Below are 25828 nucleotides of genomic sequence, written 5' to 3' on the forward strand. Positions count from 1 at the left end.
TCCCTGTAAAAGCCAGATATTTGAGCCCAGGATTCTCTTTACTGGAGGAACACGGGAAAAAGCACTGTTTTTTTGTGTTTTAGCCTAAGAGCTAAGACACAGAGCTTGGCCACTGAGAGTCAAATCTGGCTAGGACTGCTTTGCTTCAAAAATGCCCCTTCCTTTCTGTTTGTCACCACATGTCCAACTGTTTCGCCAATAGACCGCACCAGCACGAAGGACACAGACAGTTAAAGAAGTGAGTTTATCTTCACTTACATTTAAAGCAATAGAATAGTAAGTGAAATAATACAGCAAGAATGAAACAAAACAAGGTAATGCACCTAATCACTACTGCATATGACAGTGGTTAAGTGGACGGTATGGTGAAGAAAGATACATCACCAGTTGCCCTAATACCTTGCTGTTATCCAGATGCGCAGTCACTGGGGAGACCAATTACAGTGAGGATTTGGAGAGTCTGTCCCAGCAACTGAGAAGTTCTTCGCAGGGGGTCCCCTCGTAGGTGAGGTCTCCCAAGTCGCTCTAAGAGGGTCCAGCTTTTATACTGTTGAATAAACAAGCTCACATAATTTCAAATGTGGAAACATCAGGTTTCACTCTCCTCTCAGATCCCACCGAAGCCTGGCCAGGGCTCAGGGAGGAGCCAAGGGAGTTTCCCTTATCTGCTTTATTTTAACCACCTCTTTCCAAGCAAGGCCAAACATCTGGTTTCATGACCTTGACCGCCTGCCTCTAAGCAAGGAAGGATGCACTGTATCTTCACTAATGACTGTATTTTATCTAAGCTACATCTTTGAATAAAGATCATACATATTTCACTAATGATCATGCATATTTCAGTAACGATCAGACACTAAATATATATATATAAAAATATATATAAATATATATATATATATATAATTCGGTTGGCAGGTTCCTCTAGAGGTCAACTTTGGCTCAGGGCCTGTTGCTCAGGCCTCAGGACTTCACCAACTTAAGTAGTTCAGATTACATTTCCTAAAAAAAGAATTCATACAGTACAGAGCAGAGGAACGGAGGTGAGGCAGGATTAATTTCAGAAGGCATGTAAACTATTTATAGACTGTGTTGAAAAACTGTGATATAGAGTGGATGATTGGCCTGCCACAATGATTGTGGACATTAAAAGTGAGCTGTCGCGAGGGATTATGTATTATAAAGAGAACTGATTTTGATTTTTGCCTAGATCTTTTCAGAAAACCTGGTTGAAGAAAATAAACTATTCAACTGGTAAACGGGATGGAGGAGAGGGAGCAAGAGCAAGCAGGAGAGGACAGGCTCAGGAGAGGAAGGCTGAGGACAACCTAACTTGGTTTTGCCTTAAGCAAAGCAGTGTTTCCTATTACCAGAAATGTTTCTGAAGTCCACATTGTGGCAATGACAAAAGTCCCATAATCTCTAATCTCAGAATATCTTTATGAAGGAGGCACACTGTCTATACGGGTTGGTTAATGTACATACGTAGGCATACACAGGATTGTTACAGCAAGCATGGCTGCTGGGACATTACTCATTAATAAACATTCTCTTCTCAATACCAGAGGAATATCCCCAGCTCTTATCATCCACTGTGAAGGGCAGCTGTTAACAACCACAGCAAAACTACCTACAACTACATCAAACTAGCAATGTACTGGTTTTAAAATTACTCTCTTATCTCCCATTCTCCCCATACACACACACACACACACAAACACACACACACACACACACACACACACACATATATAACATTATATATATAAATTTTGGTAGGAAGTGCAGTGACTAAGTAAAACCTTTATCAAAGTCCTTGTTCAAACTGTCTCAATTTCAGTTTATTTGGGATGGAGGGCAAATACTGAGAGACCAAGCAATATCTTGCTCTTAAAACAAACACTGCTTTGAAGATTCAGCTGACTGTTGGAAAGGTGAGATGGGAGATAAGAGGACTAACAGATCAATGCACACGAAACGAAACCTCATTCAGACAGCTTCTCTTTCAGGATTACACAACAGAGCAGAACGTGAGCACCTTTTAAAAAGGCTGTCTTTATTGTGTTGGACATTACATGTATAATGTTTTTGAAGAGAGAAAAATTGTAGCAACAGTGCACCTCTAGAGGAAGCCAGCTGGTTTAAAGTTACGAGCAAAGAGGACTGTTTCAGGTCCACTTCTATGCAATTGCCTGGGCTTAGCTAAGGGAATGATGTCACGCTGAGGTGAGCAAAGCAATGCATGGGTTTGATGTCACGCTAGCTCTGGGAGGGACAAGCAAGCAGTCCCGCACCCATGTCTGCTGCAGGGCCGGTGGACCTGAGCAGTGCTCCCCTGCAAATCCAGAGCTGGGCTGCAAGCCCTCCAGCAGCTACCAGCATCTCTCCTAGACAGCAGGAGTCCCCAGGGTCTGTCCATGGCACTACAAATAGCCACAAAAATCCCCTCTGTGAGCTTAGTGACTGTTACCTGTCACTGCAGTGGCCTCATGGCTCCTTCCTGCCACATCTGCTCGTGACAGAATGAATTTCTAGTATCAAAAGAGAAGGTAGCACCTTCTCTTGGTGAGTGTTTCACCAAGTTTTGGGTGCCTGCTCTGGTCCACAAACCTGAAGATGTCTTGCCTGAGTGGGAAGAGGGTGGAGATGTCCCAGTGTAATGCCACATCTCAGGGACCCTCATGTAACACGCAGTTCACAGCCTCTTCTGCTCCAGTCCCTGCTTGTCTTGACACTGCCGATGTATCCCAAAGCAGAACGATACAGCTGCAAGGCAAAAATTCAATTTTTCCCACTTTGGATCACCCCATTCCTTTCAAATGTCTCCCTAAACTCCTCACCCTGAGCTGCCAATCTTCCCCTGCCTTCTCACAGCAGCCAAAGCTCTCTGTCAGGAGCCAGGTGCATGCTGCTCACCTCCTGCTCTGCTGGCCCAGGGCTGCTGCTCCACCTCCCACACAAATCCGGATCCTGATTTCACAGAAATTAAAAACCACAGGCACAAGCTGCTTTTACCAAAAATCTGTCTGAGTAAGATTCTGAGACCAGGAAAGGAGAATGTGTCCTGGGAAAATGGCTGCAGTAGCCATAGCACAAGCATATTTAAGTATATCATTTAGATAACCAGCCAGTATTCCTGTCTCTTTAAAATGGGCTTAGATGTTACGGCAGTGACTGCATCCTTCCCATGCATGTCCTACATTATGTCTGGTGTCACAAGTGTGCTGGAACTTCACCATTCTTCTTGGAGTAAATATTTTTTCATATACTGGGACTATATAATTTTCTAATTTTCCTTGGAGTAAATATTCTTTCACTCTCTCCTATTTTTTTATTTTTTTTTTTTTTTTTTTAGGATATACATACATTTGGTGCTGTGGGTAACTGTGTAATTTAGATACCTTGCTACCATGGTGTTTTTCATTCCAACATTTGAAGAGAAAAACACCGATGCATGAAGGCGCAAACTCATTTAGCAATTACAACCACAGCCTTTTGGCTGTATTTTTTGCAGCAAAAGGTGGTGCTTTCCAAATATTTCAGACCAAGAGAGCGTAACTTTTCACACTCCCTTACAATCAAGTTTTCTAATTAAAAACATTTTAAAAGCAGTATGGTATTGTGAATCACCTGTATATTATTTGCCATCCTTGTGCAATGGGTTCACAGCCACAGTTTGGTAACCACTGGCTTAGGAATCAAACCACACCATAATTTGTGTTCAGGTCCCGGCATTGCCACAAATTTCACAGGCAACCTTTCCAGATGCTTTCATTATGCCTATTTTCCCCATCAGTAAAATGAAAACAGATCATATCAGCTGTTTCCCAGAACTGTTGGGATGACTGGTGTTTTGACAATGGTGAAATCTGGGTGGGTATGGCCAGACAGGCACAATGTGTCATTGTTATATTTTACCACCAAATAAACCCTTCAGTTTACAGATAGACTTCAGCAGACATCAAGGAAAGTGGATTAGGAAATTAAACAAATTGCCAAGGACTAACCAGAAAAGAATGCTCATCATCTTTCATTAAACTAGGTGTTTGAGAAAAAAATTGCTTGTTTTAACAGTCACAGAAAACAAGCAGGTTCATCTACAAGAGAAGAAAATCAGAACAAACAGCCAGCCATGCAGAAGAAAACAGTTCTGCCATTAGCTATTGCCTTGCCTTCCCTGGAGCTGGGTAAAGGTATAATTTGTCACAATGTTTTAAAAACCAGAATGTTTTAGCCACTAAATAAGGTTAAGTTTTCTTTTGTTTGGGACAACTTTTAAGCCATTATTTCCCTGGGTAGTTTACAGCTTTGCAGTACCTAATATTTGCAGATTTTCTACAAGACAGAATTGAAAAAAAAGGATTACTGCATTGTTTCTCATAACAGATCTTTTTCTTAGTGGACAAATCACGTTGTTTAGATGGACACTAGGAAATTAACCTTAAAAATCTGCCCTGGAATCTGCTTTTTTTCCTGCTTCCATTTGTGAATCTATTTTCCAGTTTCATAGTAAGAACAATGTTCTTCTATTCATTTTTGCAGTTATGAGTCCCAAGAGAAAAAACATTCTGCTTTTCATCATTGCTACTTCTATCAATTGGCTTTTGGTGCCTGGCTGAAGTTTTCTACCTAGCGCAAAATAATGCAAGAGTACTGCTGGTCCACATTTGCAATATTCAATGTCAAGAATCATTACTTCTGAGCACGCCGATAAAAATGTTTAGACTTGTACACTTTACAGAGAGTAATAGTTACTTGGGTACATAATGGGAGCTACTTTACATTGCATTTTCCTCTAAAATTATGGTTAATGTTTATGTAAATTCTGGCCATGCTCTCAACCAGTAACTGGGTGTAAACCATGAAAACAGTGTCTGCAGAGATCAGTGTCACAGCTGTGGTGAGATAGTGCCAGGAGAGAAAGATAAATGTTACTGCTGTGCTAAAAGTCATCCTTGACTTTAAATCCCACTTAAATTCTCTTTTCAGAATTAAATTAAATTTAAATGGGTAATGGACCCTGTTCTAGCATAGGAGAGAATTTCTCTTCAAGAATCTGTCTAGTCTCATATGAACATTTGTGCATTCCAGGGATGACTTATGAATGTCATTTCATTTTTCTCTGGAGACTTTCATCTGCCTGAGACGGTGTGGCGATGAGCTAACCGCCTGTGCACTGTCAGCAGTTCCAGGCATGCCTGTAACTAATAATGTGTTATCTCACGCTCTGAACTAGGAACAAAAGAGGGGAAGGAATAAAAAAGATTAAATGTTAAATTCCTTTTAGATAGAAGTGCTGTTTCATATTTGCTTTTGTTTTGCCCACAGCAACAGATTTCCTGCTATGGCAAACTAGGAGGCCAAGAACCCACTTGAAGTATTTGCAGTGGGGACAGACCATCACCTTGTAGGGCACCAGGTCAGTGAAATTCCTGAAGTATTTATCATCCAGAGACAGAAGTGAAAGACAGACAAACAATTTTCTTGCAGCAATTTAGCATCAGATTTAGGAGAATCGCACAAATCTTAGTGTTGAAGGAAATTTCTGAAGTATTACAAAAGTAAAATGAGGCATTATCTTCAGGCAATAATAGAATGTTGGATAGCTTAGTTTTTGTGGGATTTAAGACGAGCTATTTTTGAGGCGATCGCTTGGTACCGGGTGATATAAATCAGAGTTCTGCATATTTGATCAGACATACATTCACAGACTTTAACTTCCGAACTTCATTTGCCTTCTTAACTTTGAGATTGTAACTCACTGATATAACTTTATACATTAGCTTTTAAAAAAGAATCCACTTATTACATGCATTGTAAATTACACCTAATACCAAAAAAAAGTCTGCTAGAAGATTTTCTAACGTGAAAGTTTAGGATCTCGTGTGCTTCAGTGATAAATATGGATGACAAAAATGGAGAAGCACATGGAAATGTGAAGGTTGCATGCTGCCAACCAGCAGGTGACTACTGCTCCAGGCCTAACCCCCAGATTAATTGACCCTGCATAACACCTGGTGAGATCAAAATAGCCTTTCTCATGAGTCCTCAGGAACTGTGAATTTCTTCCTTAGATAAAACAATTAAGAATCCGGAGAGGAATGTGAACATCTTACAGCAGCTGAACAGACAGGATATCCCAAAGCAGGTGTAGCACAAGGCAAGGAGAAGGGGATGTAACAAATACAGTTTGCATTCTTCATCCTCCTTCACCTTGCCTAGTAAAAGACGAAACCTGTCTCTGTTACCCTCAGATAAGGATTCAGGTTTGACTTCTGCTGCTGGATCGTGGCATTACTGTTCCATACAGAAAGCACAGGCAATGGACAGGTAGGACTGGTCCCCCCTCTCTTCCCCACCTGCCACCCTGCTCTTAGTTTGAGCTGCCATTGGGCCTACAGCAACAGATGCCAGCCTGAAGGCAACTGGCCAAGCTAACATCAATTCCAGGCTAATACGTGTTCCCCCTTTCCCCATTCCGTCCCAGCCAGGAGCAGCTGCAGCTGGCGGTGTCTCTTGCTAGCTTGCGTAACTCTCAAACACCCACTCCCTTACTATTTTAAGTGGAGGAGACCCTCCCATGTTCCACTTCAGTAATCACCCCGGCTTTATCCAGCATGGTAATTACACCACTCTTCTGAAAGCCACAGGAATACTTCTGGACCCTGCAAAAACATGCTAAGTGCAGTTGGGGTGTAGCAACAAATTATCTGTCAACAAGTACAGTTTGTCAACAAATACAGCTGGGAATACACCATGGCATATCCAGACTGCACTTGATGGTCCCATCAAGTTCTTTCCTTTAAGGTCTAACAGATTGAATACTTCTAGCATATCATTTTATATTGCATATTGTGTTTTGGCATCTGGCCATCAGATAAAAGAGTCCTAGGACAAGACTGAAAATACGTCAAACTAGTAGTCTTCCTTCAAAGGACAAGTGTGTCAACTCTTTTAAAACAAATCTGGTAAGCAGATTACAAACCATGGCTTAATTTGTGAGCAAGGAGCATTCTGCCTGGGTTCAGAGCGTGGAGTTGAGCCAGTCAGAAATTCCCAGGCTTGAAGTCCAACAGAACATAAATTCCTAAGAAGTAGTCTGAGCTATTAAGCTTTTGTGCATTGCTACACAAAAAACCTGTTGTGGTGTGACACACAGTCTACTTTGCAGATTCAGGTCAGGCAGAAGAAGGTTATTTCCACAACTATAGGAGAGGAGGCAAAGAGACAGAAGTTCAGCCCTCTATAAACACTTTGACTTAACAAGTCAGTATATGGGTTTGTATACATTTACGGCAGATATAAACAGCTCTGCAAAGGGGCTTGATAAGGCAGAGCTGCATCTGTATAAAAGGGGACTGTGTTCCAGCAGGTGTACCCACTTCTTCCTTGTAACTCAGAAACTGCAGCCATACAACCTCCACATACCTCTGTGTCTGTCTCCTCCATCTCTCACCCATGAAGCTGCTGTGTCCCTGACCCAGTGTTAAGCATAGTGAGGCCTGCTTCCACATACCTGCTAGAAAGTTGCTTGGATTTGGACATTTGCTAAGAAGGTTCAGACAAAGCTGGTACTTACTCCCTCAACCGGAACAGAAAACCAAAGGTTTCTTCTACATCAAGCAGTTCACTTCTGTCTTTCTTCCTTGCATATGTGGGATAGTTCTGCCTTGCTCTCTGCATGTAATCTCTCTTTCTGCACCACGCACAGTAAAACCCTCCATATACTCTTGTGTGACCTTAAATGCGCAGTTCTTTAAATTTCAAAACAGATACCATTTAGAAAGGAACCATCTATTCTCTTGGAGGAGTGTGACAATGTGTCACCTTCAAATCTAAATTGAGGTACTGTTTATGTGAATACTATACTGGTGATAGGTGTTAATTAACTGTATTGGTAAAAGCAGCACTCTTCATAACCACAGACCCGCTGCAGCACAACCACAGACTAGCTGCAGTGCTGAATATGGAACCAGGGAACAGAGCGTGTATTTCAGTGCTGATAAGCAAGTCAGGAGGGGGATACCAGCGTACAATCAAGATCTCAACTCGTTCTCATTGCCTGTCCTTCAGTATTTGCTCTCTTCACCACACAGGGCTACACATGATAGCAACTTCAGGAAGTTGTAGAAAGAAGATATCTAGTCTTAGATGATGGAATTTTGCTTCAGTGATGCCAACAAGATACAGCTGCATGCCTCCAATGTATACAGACTGTACTGGGTCACAAAATGTGTATGTGTTGGCATTGCATCAGCTTACCTGGAGCTCCAGAGCACCCTTCAAACATCTCAGCCTTTGAGATGGCATTCATTGTGTTATGATGTATCATACTGGGAGGAACTAGGAGCAAAGAGCTTGAGTCACAATGAAATAAAGATTAGCAGTCCCAAGGTAACATTTGAGGCTCAGAATATTGTTTTTAATCTCAGAGTAAGACATAAATACAAGCAGTAGGTGGCTGCATAAATGAAACATGACTAAAAATATCCTTTTCTATGTTTAAGCAGGCAGACTATCTGCCAAGGAAATCCTGGGCCTCAGACAGTCCTGCTAGAAACCTAGGTGCATTTTGAAACCAAACTGGAACTACTACCAATGCACAGATTCACACTAAACAGCCCTATTTCAGGACAAAACTCCCCTTACTTCAGTAAAATCATTTCCTTTGAAAACAATTTTGATCCAAGCATAGTAATACTGGTAAATTTTATGTTTGCATGGGAACTGTGCTTCATGTTATACTAAGAAAAATACTAACCTCTAAAAAATGTTTTCTTTGATGCCCTGTACATGCACCTGGTTTATTAGAATGAGAAGTGTTGGGGAAGTTTAGCTACTGACTATGCAAAATGGCTATTTATCGTTCCAAAGATCTATTTATTTATTAACCTCTTACAAATCTAAGTAGGCACATTTACTGGATCAGCATAGTACAAATACTTCCAGGACAGTACCTGTATCTATTCACAACCTGCCTGAAGGGTTTTGTTTATTTATTTATTTGAATTGTCATGGTTCACATCTAAGTTCCTACTCAGACAGTCTGAGAAGACTCCTGTGCGAAATTATTTCAACTTGTATTTGAAGTATTTCTTTGGGACTCTACCATAGTGCTTAAGTTCAGATTTTTGGATAGAAACACACTTTCCGTAACAACTTCTTCAGCTGACAATCACAGCATTTCCTAACACTTGAGTCATTAATTGTATTGAATTTATTCTAGGGAAATTTAAATTAAATTGAGGTGGAAGGCTTAAATATATCTGTTTGGATGTGATCATCTGTATGTTCATCTTCATGAAAACTGACACTAGAAAATTCAGGGTTGCCCATTTATTAATATTGCCTACACAGGCAACACATAATAGCTAGAGCTGACTCTTATCAGTGTCTGGTCTTAACAAATAATTCAACTGTACAAAAAGCAAAATCACGTTGTGCACAGGGTGGAAATGGTATGAAAAGGAAAATGCTGTCATGTATGTATCAACTGTTAGTTGTTTTCTGAAGAACAACTTCTGGCAGTCCACTTATTCCTTTTACTGCAAAAAGAGCTACTGATATTTCATTTTGTACGTACTTTCAGTTGAGATGCAAAGCCAGAGATTAAGTTTATAATAAAAATCCATATTCAAGAAATCATTACAGCACTTGAAGAAATTTCCAAGTATCCACTTTAGATCTTTATTCTTCAGCCCAGATCTCAAAATTATACAGTTTAGGTGCGACAAAACTTCATTAAATTCTATTTTTCTGTTCCCAGAGAACATAGAGGAGTTTTGATAACCACAGCTGTTTTCTGTGTATTTATCGTGGTCTCATCACATTCTGGCATAAGACGCAGTTTTCTTCCCAGAGGTCCCAAAGGGAATCTTATAGGTAACAGTGCATTTTTAAGTGCATTCAGGCTACTCAAGCTTTTAGTGGCTAGATCCAATGACAGACTATTACTATTGCCTTACCGGCTAAATGTAGCACAAATAAGAATGACCTGAAATTCTGTAACTAGATCAATGAACTGCTTTTTACTCCGTAAGACACAGAAAAGATGACAGTATTACTATTTCATCCACAGATGGATAATGAGCAGTTGTTAGAACTTAAATACACAGGGAAGCTTAACTTTTATTTGGTGATCATAAGGAAAGGACTGAAATATACTTTTCATGGATGCATGTGTGATACTAGTTTTAAAGATGTTAGACCAACTGAGCAGTTCTGCCTGGTTTGTGTTCTACCACAAGCCAATTAGCAGCAGCAGTGGGGCAAGAGGGGTGCTGCCAAATAGCATTCAAATGACAGTAGACAGCTGATGGCAATTTTTTAAAGATAGTTTTGGTTTAGAGCCCTTTTCTGCAAACCACATAAGCACATGTTTAAATTCCAGTGGCCATTGAAGTGACATGAAAGCAAACTTAAGTTGACCCCAAATCCCTTCATTTTAAGTTATTTAATTTTCTCTGGTTTGAGGGTCTCAAAACTGCATAGGGAACTGTCCACAGAGAATGTAATTTTGTATCTATTTTTTAGTAGTGTCGGTGATTTTGATATTTTAACCAATACTATTGACAAGAATGACACTGCAAGAGAAAAATGAGACAGAAATATGAATTATTTTGGTACAGCACAGATAATTTGCTAATTAGAAGACAAACAAACAGAAATTATACCTCGGAGTAAGCCAAGAGTTTGGCACCTGCAACAGAAAAATATTCCTGCAGTAAAGATTATTCATTAAGCAGACATCTTTGGTGATTAAGACTGAAAGACTTGCAGTAACCCTAACTCAGAAAGAATCAAAAATGATGAATAATTAAAAATTAATCTATTTCTATAATGCCAACAGAGAGAAGGTGCTTAAGGGTTTGTATTTAAGAGACCAACAATGAAAAGTATTATCCTTGAAATTTTTGCACCTTAGGCATATAGAACTATTCTACCTTTTAAAACACATAGCATGGATAAGTAATCTTGCCTTTAAAAATTCTAATAAAAGCATTTTATTTATTTAACAATTTTGGATGGGAATAGAAGTATTAAAATTTGAAAACAGCAGCTCTCCAGGAGGAAGAAGGAATGCCTAGTGGGTAGCAAGGCTCTACATAATGGAGAGTTACAGAAGTAAAAGATTAACAGATGATGTTGGTTACATTTTTGGTGATAATATTTATTTCATGTCTGAATCTGCCACTGTGCTTTGCCTCTTCACAAATTATATGTTCAGTGGTCACAGGAGAGTCTGCAGCATTCATCTACAGGTAGTCATCCTCCTCACAAATCAGAGTATGGATCAATTCACAAAGTATCAACTTACAATCCTTGCCATTTTTCCCTGCAAAATAATTCTCCACAAATTCTACCAAAAAAAAAAAAAAATCAACTCTGTAGGTTCTTAAGCAGTCTTAACATACAGTACTCCATAAATCATTTACTAATAACAAGTAATATCTTGTCCAATGGAATAAGGAAGGACACTCCTCTTAATCTTAGATGGTTTTTAATTGATTCCTTTATGAGTGTGCAGCACCTATCAATATCACTATGCTACTGTCTTGTTATACTAAAAAAAAAACAAAACTTTTTTCCTCCTTGTTCAGAAAAAAAGTATTAGTATTCATTAATATTCAAGGTAACTGACTAAAGATGAAGGATAGAAAGTTGCTAATGAATTTAAGATATTTAAGAAAGCTAAAGGGACAATTATGTAAACTCAACTACCAGTATGCTGGCAAGTTTCATTCCCAATGGATATTCATTCACAGTAATAACAAACCTTATGGTTGTCCCACTAAGATCTGCTCCTTTAATTTCACAAGATGCTGCTGATAAGCAAATACTTTCCACTACCCTGTACTTCATCTATGTCAAACATACACTGTTTTAGCACTAAACAGCAAAACAATTTTTTTGAGCTTCCAAACGCTGTGCAAAACCAACAGCCCTTAACTGAAGTCAAACCACGTATTTTGTATAGCATACATCTTTGCTCCATCATTATGGACTTCCTAGCTGAATTTTAATTTGATTCTGTGTGTCAATTATTCAAAGGACCTTCAAAGGATATTCAAAATACTGAGTTCTTCCACATACATATATATAGACATACAATGGTCCAAGCTATCTTGGCCTAAATGATGCCTGGAATGTGGTAATAGGTCACAGTGGGTGCTTTTCCTATATAATTTATTCCACACTCAGGTAATATTTTTTGCGAAAACTTTTGAAAGCACTTTTATTATTCTTTTCTCATCTTCCATTTCAAATACATTTCCCATTAGCCAGGCCCAGAACAGCAGGCAATGCCTACACATCCCTTGCACAGAAAATTCACTAGGGAGCTTAGTACTCATTGCAAAAAACCTGATCATTATTTATATGGTTAGATGGTGAAGATCAGAAATTCTCTGCATTGTCCCCAGATGTCATTTTAAGACCAGCTATAAGATGCTCTGACTTGCAACTCTGCTGAACACTTCCTAGGTCTAACATTTTTCTTTTTGAAATCAGTTTCTTTGGAGTACTTGCTTTTTGACATACTGTGAGGAGTATGCGACTTCTTTTACACATATTCCCCACTCTGGCCCCCCCACACACTCTGTTCAGGGAAAAAAAATTTCCCCCCTATTACAAAAGAATGACACAGTTGTGTTATTAAATAATAAAATTATCCATACACACTAATTTCAGGCCTTCCTTGCTGAGTTATCTCACGGTCAGGCAAAGGTTCCTCAACAAATGAGATGATTGTGGATGGGGACAGTAAGCCAGTGACTTCAGAAGGGACACAGCAATCAGCAGAAGAAGGCTGAAGTGGAATCCCTTCAAGCACAGGCATGCAAAGAAGTGCCTGCAGAACAGCCATGTTCTGCTGTTTTGGGAAATCAGCATGCTTGGGTGCCTTACTGGAATGTCTCTACACTAACACACACAGCACGGGAGACAGGCCCGGGGAGTCAGAAGTCTGTGTGCAATGACAGGGCTGTGACCTCCTGGGGTTCACAAAGACAGTGGGACAGCTCACCCGACTGGAGTACCACAATGGGTGGATACAGGCTCTTCAGCAAGCATGGGCTGTGAAGGCAAGGAGGGGGTTTTGCTATTCACGAGCAAGCAGAGCAACTGGAGTGCACGACGCTCTGCCTCGGGGCTGCTCAGGAGCCAGTCAAAAGTCTACAGGCCACAATTAGCAGGCAGAACCACACAAGCACTCCTGTAGCACATACTGTATGATCAACCTTCTGATATCTGTGAGCCCTGAGAGGAAAGGAAGCAAGGAAGAATTAATCTCAGAAGAGGACCACTAGAGCAGGAAATACTTAACCAACTTGAACATATGTAAGTCCATGGGGCTTGATAGGTTGTACCCATGAGTGCTGAAGGAGCTGGCTGATGTCATTGTCAGGTCGCGTCCGTTGTGAGAGGTTCCTAAGGCTTGGAAAAAGCAAATGCCACTCCCACCTGGCTGAACAGATGGAGCCCAGAGGGTTGTGATCAGCAGCACACAGCCCAGTTGCAGGCAAGTCACCATCTTCAGGAAAACACTATTAACATTAGAACCGGGAGGAAGCGTCAACATAGCAAGAGAACTGTAAAGTTAACGTGTATCAGTTTTAACTGTATCTTTATTGGGCAAGACTTGTAATACTTGAGTATTCTGGACTTGAAGCATTAGTGATGCGAAGTGCTAGTAACTGGACAAGTAACAATTCTGTTGAAGTCTTTAAATTCTAATCAACAAACTCTTGGCTTGCACAGGAAGCGTTTCTTTAGCTCACCAGCTGCATGCATGTTTGGCTGGGCCCCAGTCGTGAAGATTGGCTATCAAATCTAAATGCAACAGCTGATGGAGAATACAAGCACATCAGACTCTACTTTAGATGTAACATGAGCACTCATTGTAGAGAGTTCGTATAATTTTTTATGTTTACTTCTACGCACTTGGCAAAAGGAGGAAATGGGAAATGCTTTCTTCTTAGACTTGACATGATGCTAACTTGGGAGATAACAACTTAGTATACGATGCCAAGATTAAAAATTGAGGAGTAAGGAAAACTCAGCAGAACTTAAGTATATCCCACACAAAGTAAAATACAAATGAAGAAAAGTATTTCTTCAGTACTGACAAACAAATGTGTCCTATTTAAAAATCATGACATTTTCTGATTAGCTGAAGACAGATAAGGAAGACACATTAGACACATATACTTCATAAAGTTATTTATTAAAGCAAACAGTTTCCTTTTCTTAATAAAATGTGCTAATCACCACAAAAAACTGTCTAAAAAAATGTTTGTGCATATATATAATTGTTACTGTACAGATTTTGCAAAGTGTCTGCATAGATTTCACAGTGCTCCATTATTACTGTCTAAAATAGCCTATCCTCCTGAAGTTCTTCAGCATTATCAGGAATGCTTTGGTTCATATTGAATAAGGTACCTAGAACAATACAATAAATAAAACAATTGCATTTTTGACTTCTGGAACAGCTAATCTTCAAATTGAAAACAAGATTTGTTTACAAGCAAAGAAACAAGCCTTACCCTTCCAGTTCTGAACAAGGCAACAACCTTTTCAAAGTTCTACAGGGTTTTCCATGATACCTTGTCTTACTTTCATCTGCCAACTTTTTAGCTAGAAAAATTCTGAAAGATATCTGCACTCTCAAGCCAGTTCCGAAAACAGGATAGCCCTTTGTCTCTGATCTGTTTTCTTCCCTTGTCAGTAATGACTTCTCCAGATTGTTTCACAATCACCAGTTTAGGAATTGCTGTTATGTTGTATTTCTTCTTCAGATCACTGAGGGGAAAAAAAATGAAAAATAAAACACAGCATTAGGGAGAATTTTAAGAAAACTCCTAGTCTCTCATCAAGGGTACTCTGGTCAGTATGCATGTGAGAGCAGAAGCGATGAGTGCTTGGGCTTCCTCAGAGCTTGAGGCAGAGCACTGGCTACCGTAGGGAGATGAACACGGCTGCAGTGGAAGTTTACATGGTGAAACATCACTTGGGTAGTTCAGAGAATGGCAGCACCCTTCTGTAACTACTCGTCACTGCTGCCTGTAGTCTCCACATGAGCAGAGACTGACTCTCAGAGACTATTGAAGGGAAGCATGAAAAAATCCAGACAGTTCACAAATAACTCTGTCTTAAAACAGCCTATTTAAAAAAACATAATTAAAATACAATTAAAAACTAAAAAGCCACATGGTGATCTTCCATGAATGAAATCAGCATGTATTCAAACAACCGATGAGTAGGTAACCAGCAGTTTCAGTGCGAATGAGAAAGTAAAACTGCAGACACAAATAAGCCAGAAAAAACAGTTTTGAGACTAAGACTTAATCACTAGCACTGTCAACAACTTTTTGGCATGAATTTTATTAATTCGCAACAGAGGTAATTAAAAGACAGTCAGTGAGCTCTGAGCTCACTGAACATCTCAACGGACATCAGATAAAAACAGATTTATTTGTTGAGAGTGCTTCTCAACAGGAGAACCCTCAAGTGTTTCCAGGAAGTACAGAATCAGTTCACTGCCCCAGCTCCAACTCAGAAAGAAATGCAGATAAAGAATGTTAGCACTAAATGTCCAAAGACGAAAGGAAAACATTTGTTGAATACAAATAAGCAGGCAGAGAAATGGGTAGACTGATGGTCACAAAGTCAGAATCACACTGCGGTGTTTCCCCACGCTTTTCAAACTAAGCTAAAGGGTAGGAAAACTACTACCCTACCTCCTACCACAACACATTATTCATAGGTCATCCTCGGCACATCCATTCATTGTACTAGATGTTCCCATTAGAGTGCCATGAATGAAACAATATAGATGCTAGTGAATTTTTAATGTTCATTTTGGAAGGCAGAAGTGAAAGAAAATATCTGCTAGCACATCATCCTTACAAATTATATTGCACAATTTTAGTGGTAGGAATACAAGCTATGGTGACACACATGCTGATATCTAACTGGAAAAGTAAGGAACATAAAACCTACACCTAAGATACAAGTTGTGCAGTCTAAAAAAAACCAAATCCCTGAAAAATGTAATCGGGTTTGAGGAAGAGGTCACATGTTTCAGAAGGAATATAAGAAACAGGTTAAGAGAACTGCAACAGATCAGCTAAAAATAACAACTTCCCCAAAACCAAAGGTAATCTGTTGTATGGCAAATTACCTCCCTGCATTGCCTTATATCAAAGTGAGCAGAAACTAAGCACCTTTAGAAGAATCAGAGGATAGAGACACAACAAGCAACAATGGAACTGCCAACTTCCAAAACATTAATAACATCACTCTAAAAACTTAACACACTAAATGGAAATGTAATGCCTGAGTATCATCACTGCAAGCAAGAACACCTGCTGTGTGAGGTTCAAATGACAAATAATTATGACTAAGTAGAAAAGAAGATTTGTAGATACTGCTAAAAAAATACAAGATATTAATACATAGATATTCTCTATTATTTCCTGGAAAAGACGACGAGTCTTAAAAATACAGAAAATAAGACTTACATGAAATACTGGCCTAGACAAGGCATTCCTGAATTACATCTTTTCTTCTATATTTTTCCTCAATGTGAAGGATATTTTTGACAGGTGAAGGATATTGCTCTGCCACTACATTGGCTTAGCAACAACGCAGAAAATACTACAGAAGCAGCAATAATATAGCAACAGGTTTACTTTCTCAGTGAATTCTGAAATAAAAGCAAGCAAACAAGAAGTCCCATAGACCTTTCCAAAGTCTGCTAAAATAGGAGAAAAAACGTTTCAAAGCAAGTTCACATAAAAGACTATCACCTTATACAGCTTGTATGACACACAAGATGGGTGGAAGATGCATTTCACTGGTTCAGTGGACAATAAAATAGCTTAAGATGCCTAACACAATTGTGGTAATCAGAGACAGAACAGTAAGAAACTGAAGGCAATTTGCTATGGAGACTGGAAACGTAACACTTTGCTTTCCTAAGGGAATGCGTATATCTTATCCATTCCAGCATGGCATCTTGTTCAGACAGCTTCTGGGCTGAAGGTTGCTTGCATCAAACCAGACTGAAGCATGCAGATTTTTGTTTACATTCATGTGCAACTTGTAAAATGAACGGACCTACGGACCTGCAGAAGCCTCAGGAACAGTTCTGCAGACAATGCTTCTTAATCACTATGTATGTGTGTACAGGTGCAAACAAAAAACTTTTAAGATCGTTCTGTCCTGTAGGGATCTCAAACCCTGTGGCTCACCCACACAAACTATGAAATCATGTATGAAACATCACATGCTACAAAGGCAAACTCAACTTCTTACAGTAAAACAAATGACATTCTTAAAATATCAGTTGCCTAGCTACTCCCAGGTAAGTCTAACAGTACATACAGTGTCTTACCAACTAGAAAAATCTAAGACCCAAATAGACAAAGCAGAAGAGGAAGCTATGATAAAAGATAGCTAGGGAAGACTGAATGACTAACCTTTCAACAGACACAAGGAATCTTCTAGCCAAATCCTTTGAGGTATCAGACCTTGGCCATGCAGGTCAGAATATGGGAGGGCAACCTTCACTTGCATATGAAATACCAAAAAGATGAAATTAAGATTGAGGCAAACTGGAAGTCATTGCATCTGTTAGGTCTTTCGATTTTTATGAGAAGGCTGGATCAAAGTTTGTGAGAGCACAGATTTTATATTACCAGGTAGGACAGGCATTGGCTAGGATGGAGTTAATTTTCATCATAGCAGCTTGCATGGTGTTGTGGTTTAGGTTTGCTACCAAAACAGTGTTGGTAACACATCGATCTTTTAGCTGTTGCTGACCAATGCTTACCCAGCACAAGGATGTTTTCTGCTTCTCACCCCACACCACCAGAGGAAGCACAAGCAGCTGAGAGGGGGCACAGCTGATCTCAACTGAGGAAAGGAATATTCCGTACCATATCACATCATGCTCTGCAATAAAAGCTGAAGGAAGGAGGAGGAATGGTCCAACCTTTGGAGTCGCGGCATTTGTCCTCCCAAGCAACTGTTGTCCATGACAAAGTTCTGCTGTCCTGGAAATTGCTGAACACCTGGCAGCTGGGTGGGGCTTGGCTGCCTACCAGGACTAACTCACAACACAGGGATTTTATACAACAGTTTAAAATCTATACATAAGAGCATTTTTGAGACACAGACAACACAGGGCAAAGTTAATATCATATTGAGAACATAAATTATAATTTTATACACATGGGTATTGTGATACCTGGCAATATTTGAATTTTAACAGCTCTCATTTGGAAGTGGTTTCACTTGAAAGTGATGGACACCCTGCTAATTTGCTTCTAGCAGTATACCCTGTACTGCACAGCTGTACGTCTATTTGCTTTTAGCTGTGAACTTCTGCATTACTGTTAGGCACATAGACAAGCACATCATATGGACAATTTTGAAGTGTCTGTTCAGATTTTGGAACAGCAGCCTAAAAAGACTAAGAACACGCAATAGCTCTTAATTGCTCAGATACCTTCACTCTTCTGCTGCCTTCCTTATTTATGCCCCCCATCCCTGTAGGTGCCAATCCACCCTCACACCTAAAACCTCCTAATATAGAATGTAAGCATACCCCTTTCATTTCCCTTTTTCAGGAATTCTTTGTGATCCTAATTTTCACTGAGGTGTACAGGACATGGACTCAGTAAATCTGCCTATCTGGCAGCCTGCAAGAGCTACTAGCATATGCTGGGCACCACACAAAGAATTTCACAGTATATGCCCTTCACAGCAGGGCTCAGTATAAACACGAGAGTATGTCTTTGTGTATCATAACTGTCCTGGTTTCAGCTGGGATAACAATTAATTTTCTTCTCAGTAGCTGGTGCAGTGCTGTGGTTTGGATTTGGTGTGAGAGCAATGCTGATGGCACACGGATGGTTCTGGTTGTTGCTGGGTCATGTCTATACTGAGTCAAGACTTTTCAGTTTCTCAGGCTCTGCCAGTGAGAGGGCTGGAGGGGCAGGAAAATGGGAGGGGACACAGCCAGGACAGGTGACCCAAGCTAGCCAAAGGGACATTCCATGACACTGAACATCATGCTGGGTATATAAGCTGGGAGAAGGAAGCAGGGGACACCTTCGGCATTATGGCATTTGTATTCCCAAGTAACGTTTACGTGTGCTGGAGCCCTGCTTCCCTAGACATGGCTGAACACCAGCCTGCCGATGGGGAGTAGTGAATTTATTCCTTGTTCTGCTTTGCTTGCATGCACAGCTTTTGCTTTACCTAAACCTGTCTCTATCTCAGCCCTCGAGTTTTCTCACTGTTACTCTTCTGATTCTCTCCCCCACATCTCACTGTGGGGGGAGTGAGCAAGCAACTGCATGGTGCTTAAGTCAATGGCCAGGGTTAAACCACAATAATTAAAAAATAAATTCCCACTTAGTAGCATTTGTTGTTGACAGGTTGTGTCCCACCCCTGCCCATCCCTGTTATTCCTCTCTACTATTCCCTTTCTCCTCCTAGTGCTCACTTCCTACTAGAGTGTCTTCACACACCCCTGCAAGGATCAAAAGCCTGTGTCTCAGGTGGCAAAAAACCAAACCAAACCAAAAAAAAAATCGTTACAGTCAAGGCATCAGAGCAGTATTTCCTCTTAGTCATGCCACAAACTACATCAAGTTATGGTATAGTCCCGCCTCAGGGAAATAGTCAGGACTGACAGCATAGAACAGTCTTGCAACCCTGCTCAGAATTCATTATTTTGCTTCTCTTCAAGTATGTGCAAGGCTATTTCTTATTAAAACAAAATTCGCCCCCAAGAAACTCAGTGCTACCACGTGTGAAATGTGTTTCTGATTGCAGATTTAAAATTGGCTCTATTGCACCTAGAAGAGACTTCATTTTATGCTGCAATTATGTATCTTAAACACTGAAGGCACCAGCTAGAGTATTTTAACTTCACCAAAGATATTGAAATGCCTTCTTTACACAGTCCACAAAAGAGCAACCAATTTCAATTATTTACAATGGAACTTTAAAAATATTGTTGAATAATAAGCGTTAACAAATATGTGAACGTTAACAAATATTAATAATCAAATTACTACTTGTTGTTAGTAGATTTAAAAATTGTATTCTTACTTAGAACTAGTATCTAGCCAGAATTATAGTTTGGTTTAGTGAACACACACCCATCTGCTCTAAGTCTACAATGATTCAGTAGTACCCCTGAAGCCAAACTACCAGTTAATTCAGCTTAAGCACTGTGAACATCTTCACACAGCCCTTTACAGTTACATGCAAGAAGCACAACTTCAAAAACATTGTCATGCAAAACCATGCACTTCATTCTCCAATAAGCCACTTCAAATGCTATGATCTCGCAGCTGTGACCTGACAAGCCACGTTTTTCTACAGGAATCTGAAGGGTGTTATGGACTGCCAGAGAAAAGCCAATTAAACTGTCTCTGTACCTCCATTCCACATGACCTGGGCAAGAACAGAAATAGACCCCTAATCCACAAAGGCTGAAGCTGTAAGCGCATTCCCATGGTCTATGCCAAGCAGCTTGCTGGATGCAGCAACTTCAAGTGCTACATTTCTGTCAGGGAATTTGCCTGAATTCTATTAGGACTAGTAAATACCAAATACAGCTACTGCCTGGGGAGCCTTTGGATAACTATGGAAAACAGCATTGCTATTTCAATCTGTTTTCAAGTCAATGGAAACTTCCATTAAAAAGGTCTAACATTAATTGGTTGCTGACATCCAGGAGTGGGTGAAGGAAGAATGAAAGAGTTCCTGGCTTCACGATGTTAGCTCTTGAGGTTGCCAAAGTGCAATGACAAAACACGATTAGTAAACCTGTTCCGCACTAAGTAGCTAGGGTGTTACGCAGCTCTATCCTGGGTAGCAGACAGGGATGGATCTGAAGTTAAATGAATGCTAGGTACGAGAAACTCCAGAATAGAGTTCTTTGTCAGGAGAATAAATCTTCTTGTGAGTTTACCCAGTCTACATTTAAAAGTCACACTAACCCCTTGACTTTGATGACAACTGTAACAATGCTTTCCACAATCTACTTCTACATTATTTAAAGGGGGGGGGGAAATCCCTTTACCAGTATTTACAGGTATTTTAAGTGTCCAGTTACAGGCATTTCAGTGGCCCTAAATATCTTACCTGTGTCCCTGTAATCCAAATCTATACTTCTGGGTATGAGCTAAATTGTATTTCTGACAGTTGTCCAAATGAGCCTGCACTCTTGACTAAGGTCATCGAAACTGTTCTTGGTAGTATCCTTCACACTGTTATTTATACATGGTCGCACTCTTTCCTTTTGCTGTTTTGCTGAGCAAGCTCCCTACAGGAATGCCCCTGTAGAAACCTATCAGCACAATAATTTTACACCCCAGTTACCATGTGCATTTGCCACAGCTAAACTCCAGCTGTTACTACATTTCTTTTTCACCTTACCTGCATCTCTCTGAAATTCTTCATAATTTGCTCTGCTGTCCTCTACGTTGTTCAGCTATGAGTTTTACTGCTTCTTCATTTGCCTTTTTTTCCCCCAGAGCATTAATAAGCTAGACAACCCAGAGCAACCTTAATAACAACTATTGCCGAAAAACAATTGCTTGTTCCTCGTTTGCCATTAGTTGATTTTTGACTCATTTTTCTAATACTTGGAGTCTTTATTAGCACTTCTTCAAAGACCTTTTCAATCCTGCATTAAGTTCGGAACACTAGTTTTCCTTCATCGCCTTGTTTACGGGTGTAACAAGCCGGAGCCAGGTTACTTCTGTGAAGAAAGTGCGGCCAGCTCCATGCCAGCCCGGGCACACGGGCAGCCGGTGCTGTCGGGGGCTCCGCGGCCACACGGCGCTGCCGCCCAGCCACCCGTACCCCTGCCCGCCCCGCCCTGCGGGGGGCAGCGCCGGCAGGGACCCCGGCGGGGGGCAGGGGACCCCGGAGGGGGGGCGGGGGCAGGGGACCCCGGCCGGGGGCGGTGGGGTGGGTTGGGGGGCGCCGGTACTTACTGCTTGTAGGGGTCGTGATAGGGCAGCGCCAGCCAGTCGCCGTGCATGGCGTGCATGTAGCCCGCCATCTCCTCGGCGCTGTGGTCGGAGGAGATGAAGACGACCTCGAAGGGGGCGGGGGGCTGGGTCTCCTCCAGCAACTCCGTGTAGAAGTCGCAGAGGACGGGGGTGAAGTCGCGGCACGGCGAGCACCAGCCGGCCGAGAAGTACAAGCCCACGACCTTGTTCTGCAGGGCCTCCTCGGGGTCCACGCTGCGGCCGTCCTTGCTGATCAGGAGCCGCCCGCTGAACACATCCACCATGCTGCCGCCGGCCCGCCCCCGCGGGGTGCGGCGGGGCTCGGCGGGGCGCAGGGCGGCACCGGGGGCTGCGAGCCGGGGCGGCCCCGGCACCTCCGGGCTGAGCGCGCCCGCTCCGCCCGCCGCCACCCTCACACCCGCCCGGCTCCGCCCGCCGCCCACTGACAGCGGCGCTCGCCCACGGCCACGGCCTCCGGACGTGGGTACCGCCCCCCGCCCCGGTGCCGTCGGGTAACGGACCCAAAGGCCGGCGCGGCGCCCGACCCCCCGCCGGAGCCGGGCGGATTCCCTGGAGGCGCCGGCGGCCGCGGGGGCAGCGATGCGGGCGGTGCTGGCGGCCGGGACGGTGATCACGGGCCCCCAGCGCCGCCCCGGCCCCGCCGCAGCGCGCCCCGCGGCCGAGCGGAACGTCCGCGGGGGTCCCGCCCTGCGCCCCGGCCCCGCCAGGCGGGGGGCGGCTGCACGCTTGGCCGGCCGCGGCCCCGAGCTCTTCGTTGGTCGGACGTGCGGGTCATACACCGAATCTTTGCCTAGCGTAGAAAATCACTGCATCTTGGTCATGAAAGGGGCGGGCTGTTCTCTGTCCATCAGAGGGGGAATTCCCATTTTATTCCAGTGCATTTATTATGTGTTTGAGTTGAAAAACGCTTTTTTTTTTTCCTCCAGCTGATACCGAGTTAGAAACTAATACAAACAGCATTGTATGACAAACATACCATCTCTCTTCTGCTTAAAGCAACCTGCAAAAAGGAAATGAAAGATGATTTGGTAGTGGGAGACTGAAATTACAGTTTGCATAAAGGGTCATGATAGGATGACAAACACACCCGGTACATTACCTCATTGTCATTAATTGCACACTACCCAATTAATAAACACTGAAACAAAAAAATCAATATCCCCCGCAACAAATTGTAGTGATTATAGAGGATATGTCAAGTGTCTAATTATGGAGCTACCACAGAAAATATTCCACATTAGAACTGTATGTCCAGATGTGTTCTAGGCTTTAATGGTTTGGTTGGCTCTTTTTTTTTTTTTTTTTTTTAAGATTAAGATGCCGCCCCTCAAAAATCTGTTAATTTTACTTTTGGAAAAGACAGAGTTGTGACTAGTATATAACATGATTCAAATACTGAACACTAGAATGGAACTAACGTTAATCAAGACGAGTGCTGGGTTAGGTAAATTGCAACTAAGCTCATAGTGAAATAAATCCAGTTTCTACATCTGACCACCCACTGATCATGGGGCATGCATTGTAAGAACGGCAATACTTCAAAAGCTCAAAAGTTCAAATTTGATTTAGAAGTAAAAAAAAAATCAAATTTGATTTTGCAGAGGGATAAACTGAGTACAGGTCTTCTCTCACACACATACCTTTCTTTTCAAGATCTTTGGGGAATGTTTTTTTCCTTCCATCCAGTTGACCCAAATTTTTTGGTTATCTACTGCTACTTTGTGTCCTGAGCAAAAGAAACAAGGTATCATTTCAAAAATGTTACCATATGAGAAAAAGCCCCGCAACAGTACCAGAGAGGTAACACAGCAACATTTTCTTCAGTAAGCTTCATCAAAACTGCTTGCCTGGTCACAGGATCAGTTTGATCTGGGCAATGCATTCAACCTGCCCTGTCTCTTACCCCTTTATCATTTTATTATGCAGATCTACTGCTAATTGAAAGACTGCTTGCTTCTTGGCAAAAGCTCACACATCTTTAAAAAAGCAAGGGTTCAGCCGTTATTGTTTTATAAGAGATTTCTTTATATGCAAATTAATCTTTACAAATCAGGGCTTTTTATTTATATCCTAGTAGATCTAATTTGTAATTACTATTCTATTTTACTGAGGAAAATTTGCTTACCTATTTAGAAAGAGGATTTTATTCAAGTGCAGTATTTCTCCATTTTTGTGGGCTGTTCAGCTATGTTGTCTTCAAATTCAAGTATCTGCTTTCAATGTAGAAGTGACATTTTAAACAATGTAATTCTCCCATCTCTCACATTTCCGATCAATCATTTCTCCAAGTTTTGAAAGCTGTTTTGTACTGTTCCCCCTTTCAGACTTCCACCTGATCTCAGAAGTAGAAGACAACAGGAGCTGTGAAATTTTACCTGTTCTTAAAATAGCACAGAAGGGAAGCTCAGCTCACCTGAGCCTTTGATTTTCCATTCTGTCTGCTTCTGTGGGACCACTTGTGAAACAGGATGAAGTTGGAACCTTTGGAGCATGTAGAGTCACAGGAAAATGGAAAAAAAAAAATCCATGTAAGTTCAGGCTACCATAGGTTCATCACTGATATTCTTACCAACTTCTCCTTCAGCCAGTGAAAGCATATATTCTCAAATATTATGAGCGAAACAATGACCCAAGGAACTTGCAACCAATCCCAGCTCTACAGTTTTAGAAAGCTGGGTAGCCAGATATGGTGCTATTTCTATGAGAAAAGAACATGCTGACATTGTCTTCGAGGCCTCTGGGCATGCAGGGGGAAGTTCCCAGCTACCTCAGCTCCACAGGGAGAAAGAGCTGGGGGTTACAAGGTGCACAGGGTTTGAGCTTACAGTTGTCTGTACTAAGCTTGTTGACAAATGTAACCAGCAGAGGGGAGTCCAAGCTGACAGGGAGCATAGCTGTAACTAGTACAGTGCTCAGCTGCTTCCACTGCATGTAACTTGCTGAAAGCCTGTCTCTGTGCAAAGGAAACCCCACTTTTTTACCTCTGGTAATTCCTGTAGCTGGTAAAAAAGCATGATCTTGTATATGAGAACATAACTGTACTACCTTCTGCAATTTTTTTTAGTTTAGGTATGCTTTCTCCTTCCCTAAGCACACAAACAACAAAAGACAGGATAAAAATTTAAAACATGTGCAGAATACTACAGTCTTTTGTGGCTTGAGCCACACCCTATCTATGCATAAAGCAGGCACAGGCACACATACTAGCTTAAAAAGAGAACTATAAATTGTTGGCTAATGTGCTCCAGATCATGTCCCAATGACAGTGATATTAAAGTTCTTGAAACTATTTAAGGAATGCCTACTAAGCATGAGAAACCAGATACATTCCTTGGGAAGCTTGAGGTGGTCAACTCTGCCAGGACACCACAGATTCACTGAAAATGCTGCGTATCGTGGAAAGTCTTATCTTGCACCTGCCTTGGATTTGACTACAAAGACAGTTCTCCATGACACCAGCATGGACCAATATGAAAAGTTTTGCTTTATGATTTAAGGAGGCTAGAGCCTGTTTTGGTGACAAACATGTTCTAGGACTATTCTCATTAGAGTTGTTAACGCTATTGTGATTTATTCCATTCCTAAATCTCCACTTGGACTGATAATAATGGAGCTTCTTATACAGAACCTGTGGTCCTTTCTCAAGGGAGTGTATTAGCTCTGAGATGATGCTATCAGAAAGCTCGTGACAATGCTCATCTAGTGTAAACCCGTGGGAAATTCCAGTGTAAACTAATTGAGAAAAAATTCTCACCCACAAAACA

The 25828-nt window shown here is 41.4% G+C and overlaps 1 protein-coding gene across 2 annotated transcripts; it reads right to left on the reverse strand.

Annotated features, from left to right (window-relative positions):
- Positions 1–14205: 14205 nt before the first annotated feature.
- Positions 14206–22468, reverse strand: NXNL2 (nucleoredoxin like 2). 2 transcript variants are annotated; one of them, XR_005825728.1, is made up of 3 exons: positions 22026–22468; positions 14547–14802; positions 14206–14442 (listed from the first exon to the last, which is right to left on the reverse strand). XR_005825728.1 is itself a non-coding variant. In XM_040580694.1 (2 exons), the coding sequence occupies exons 1-2, from the start codon at positions 22325–22327 to the stop codon at positions 14634–14636; spliced, it is 471 nt and encodes a 156-aa protein (XP_040436628.1). In that variant the 5' UTR covers positions 22328–22468; the 3' UTR covers positions 14206–14633. The 2 variants fall into 2 exon arrangements, 1 of the variants encoding a protein (XP_040436628.1); XM_040580694.1 differs by having other exon boundaries at positions 14206–14802.
- Between the last annotated feature and the right edge of the window lie 3360 nt (positions 22469–25828).

This window comes from Falco naumanni, chromosome Z (genome assembly GCF_017639655.2).
Source record: "Falco naumanni isolate bFalNau1 chromosome Z, bFalNau1.pat, whole genome shotgun sequence".
Lineage (NCBI taxonomy): Eukaryota > Metazoa > Chordata > Aves > Falconiformes > Falconidae > Falco > Falco naumanni.

Excerpts from the sequence above, each read along its gene's own strand:
- NXNL2 (XM_040580694.1), bottom strand. The coding sequence starts at position 22,327 with ATGGTGGATGTGTTCAGCGGGCGGCTCCTGATCAGCAAGGACGGCCGC. Across the intron at positions 14,803-22,025 it reads TATCACGACCCCTACAAGCA|TGATCTGAAGAAGAAATACA; the intron begins GTAAGTACCGGC and ends TTTTCCCCTCAG.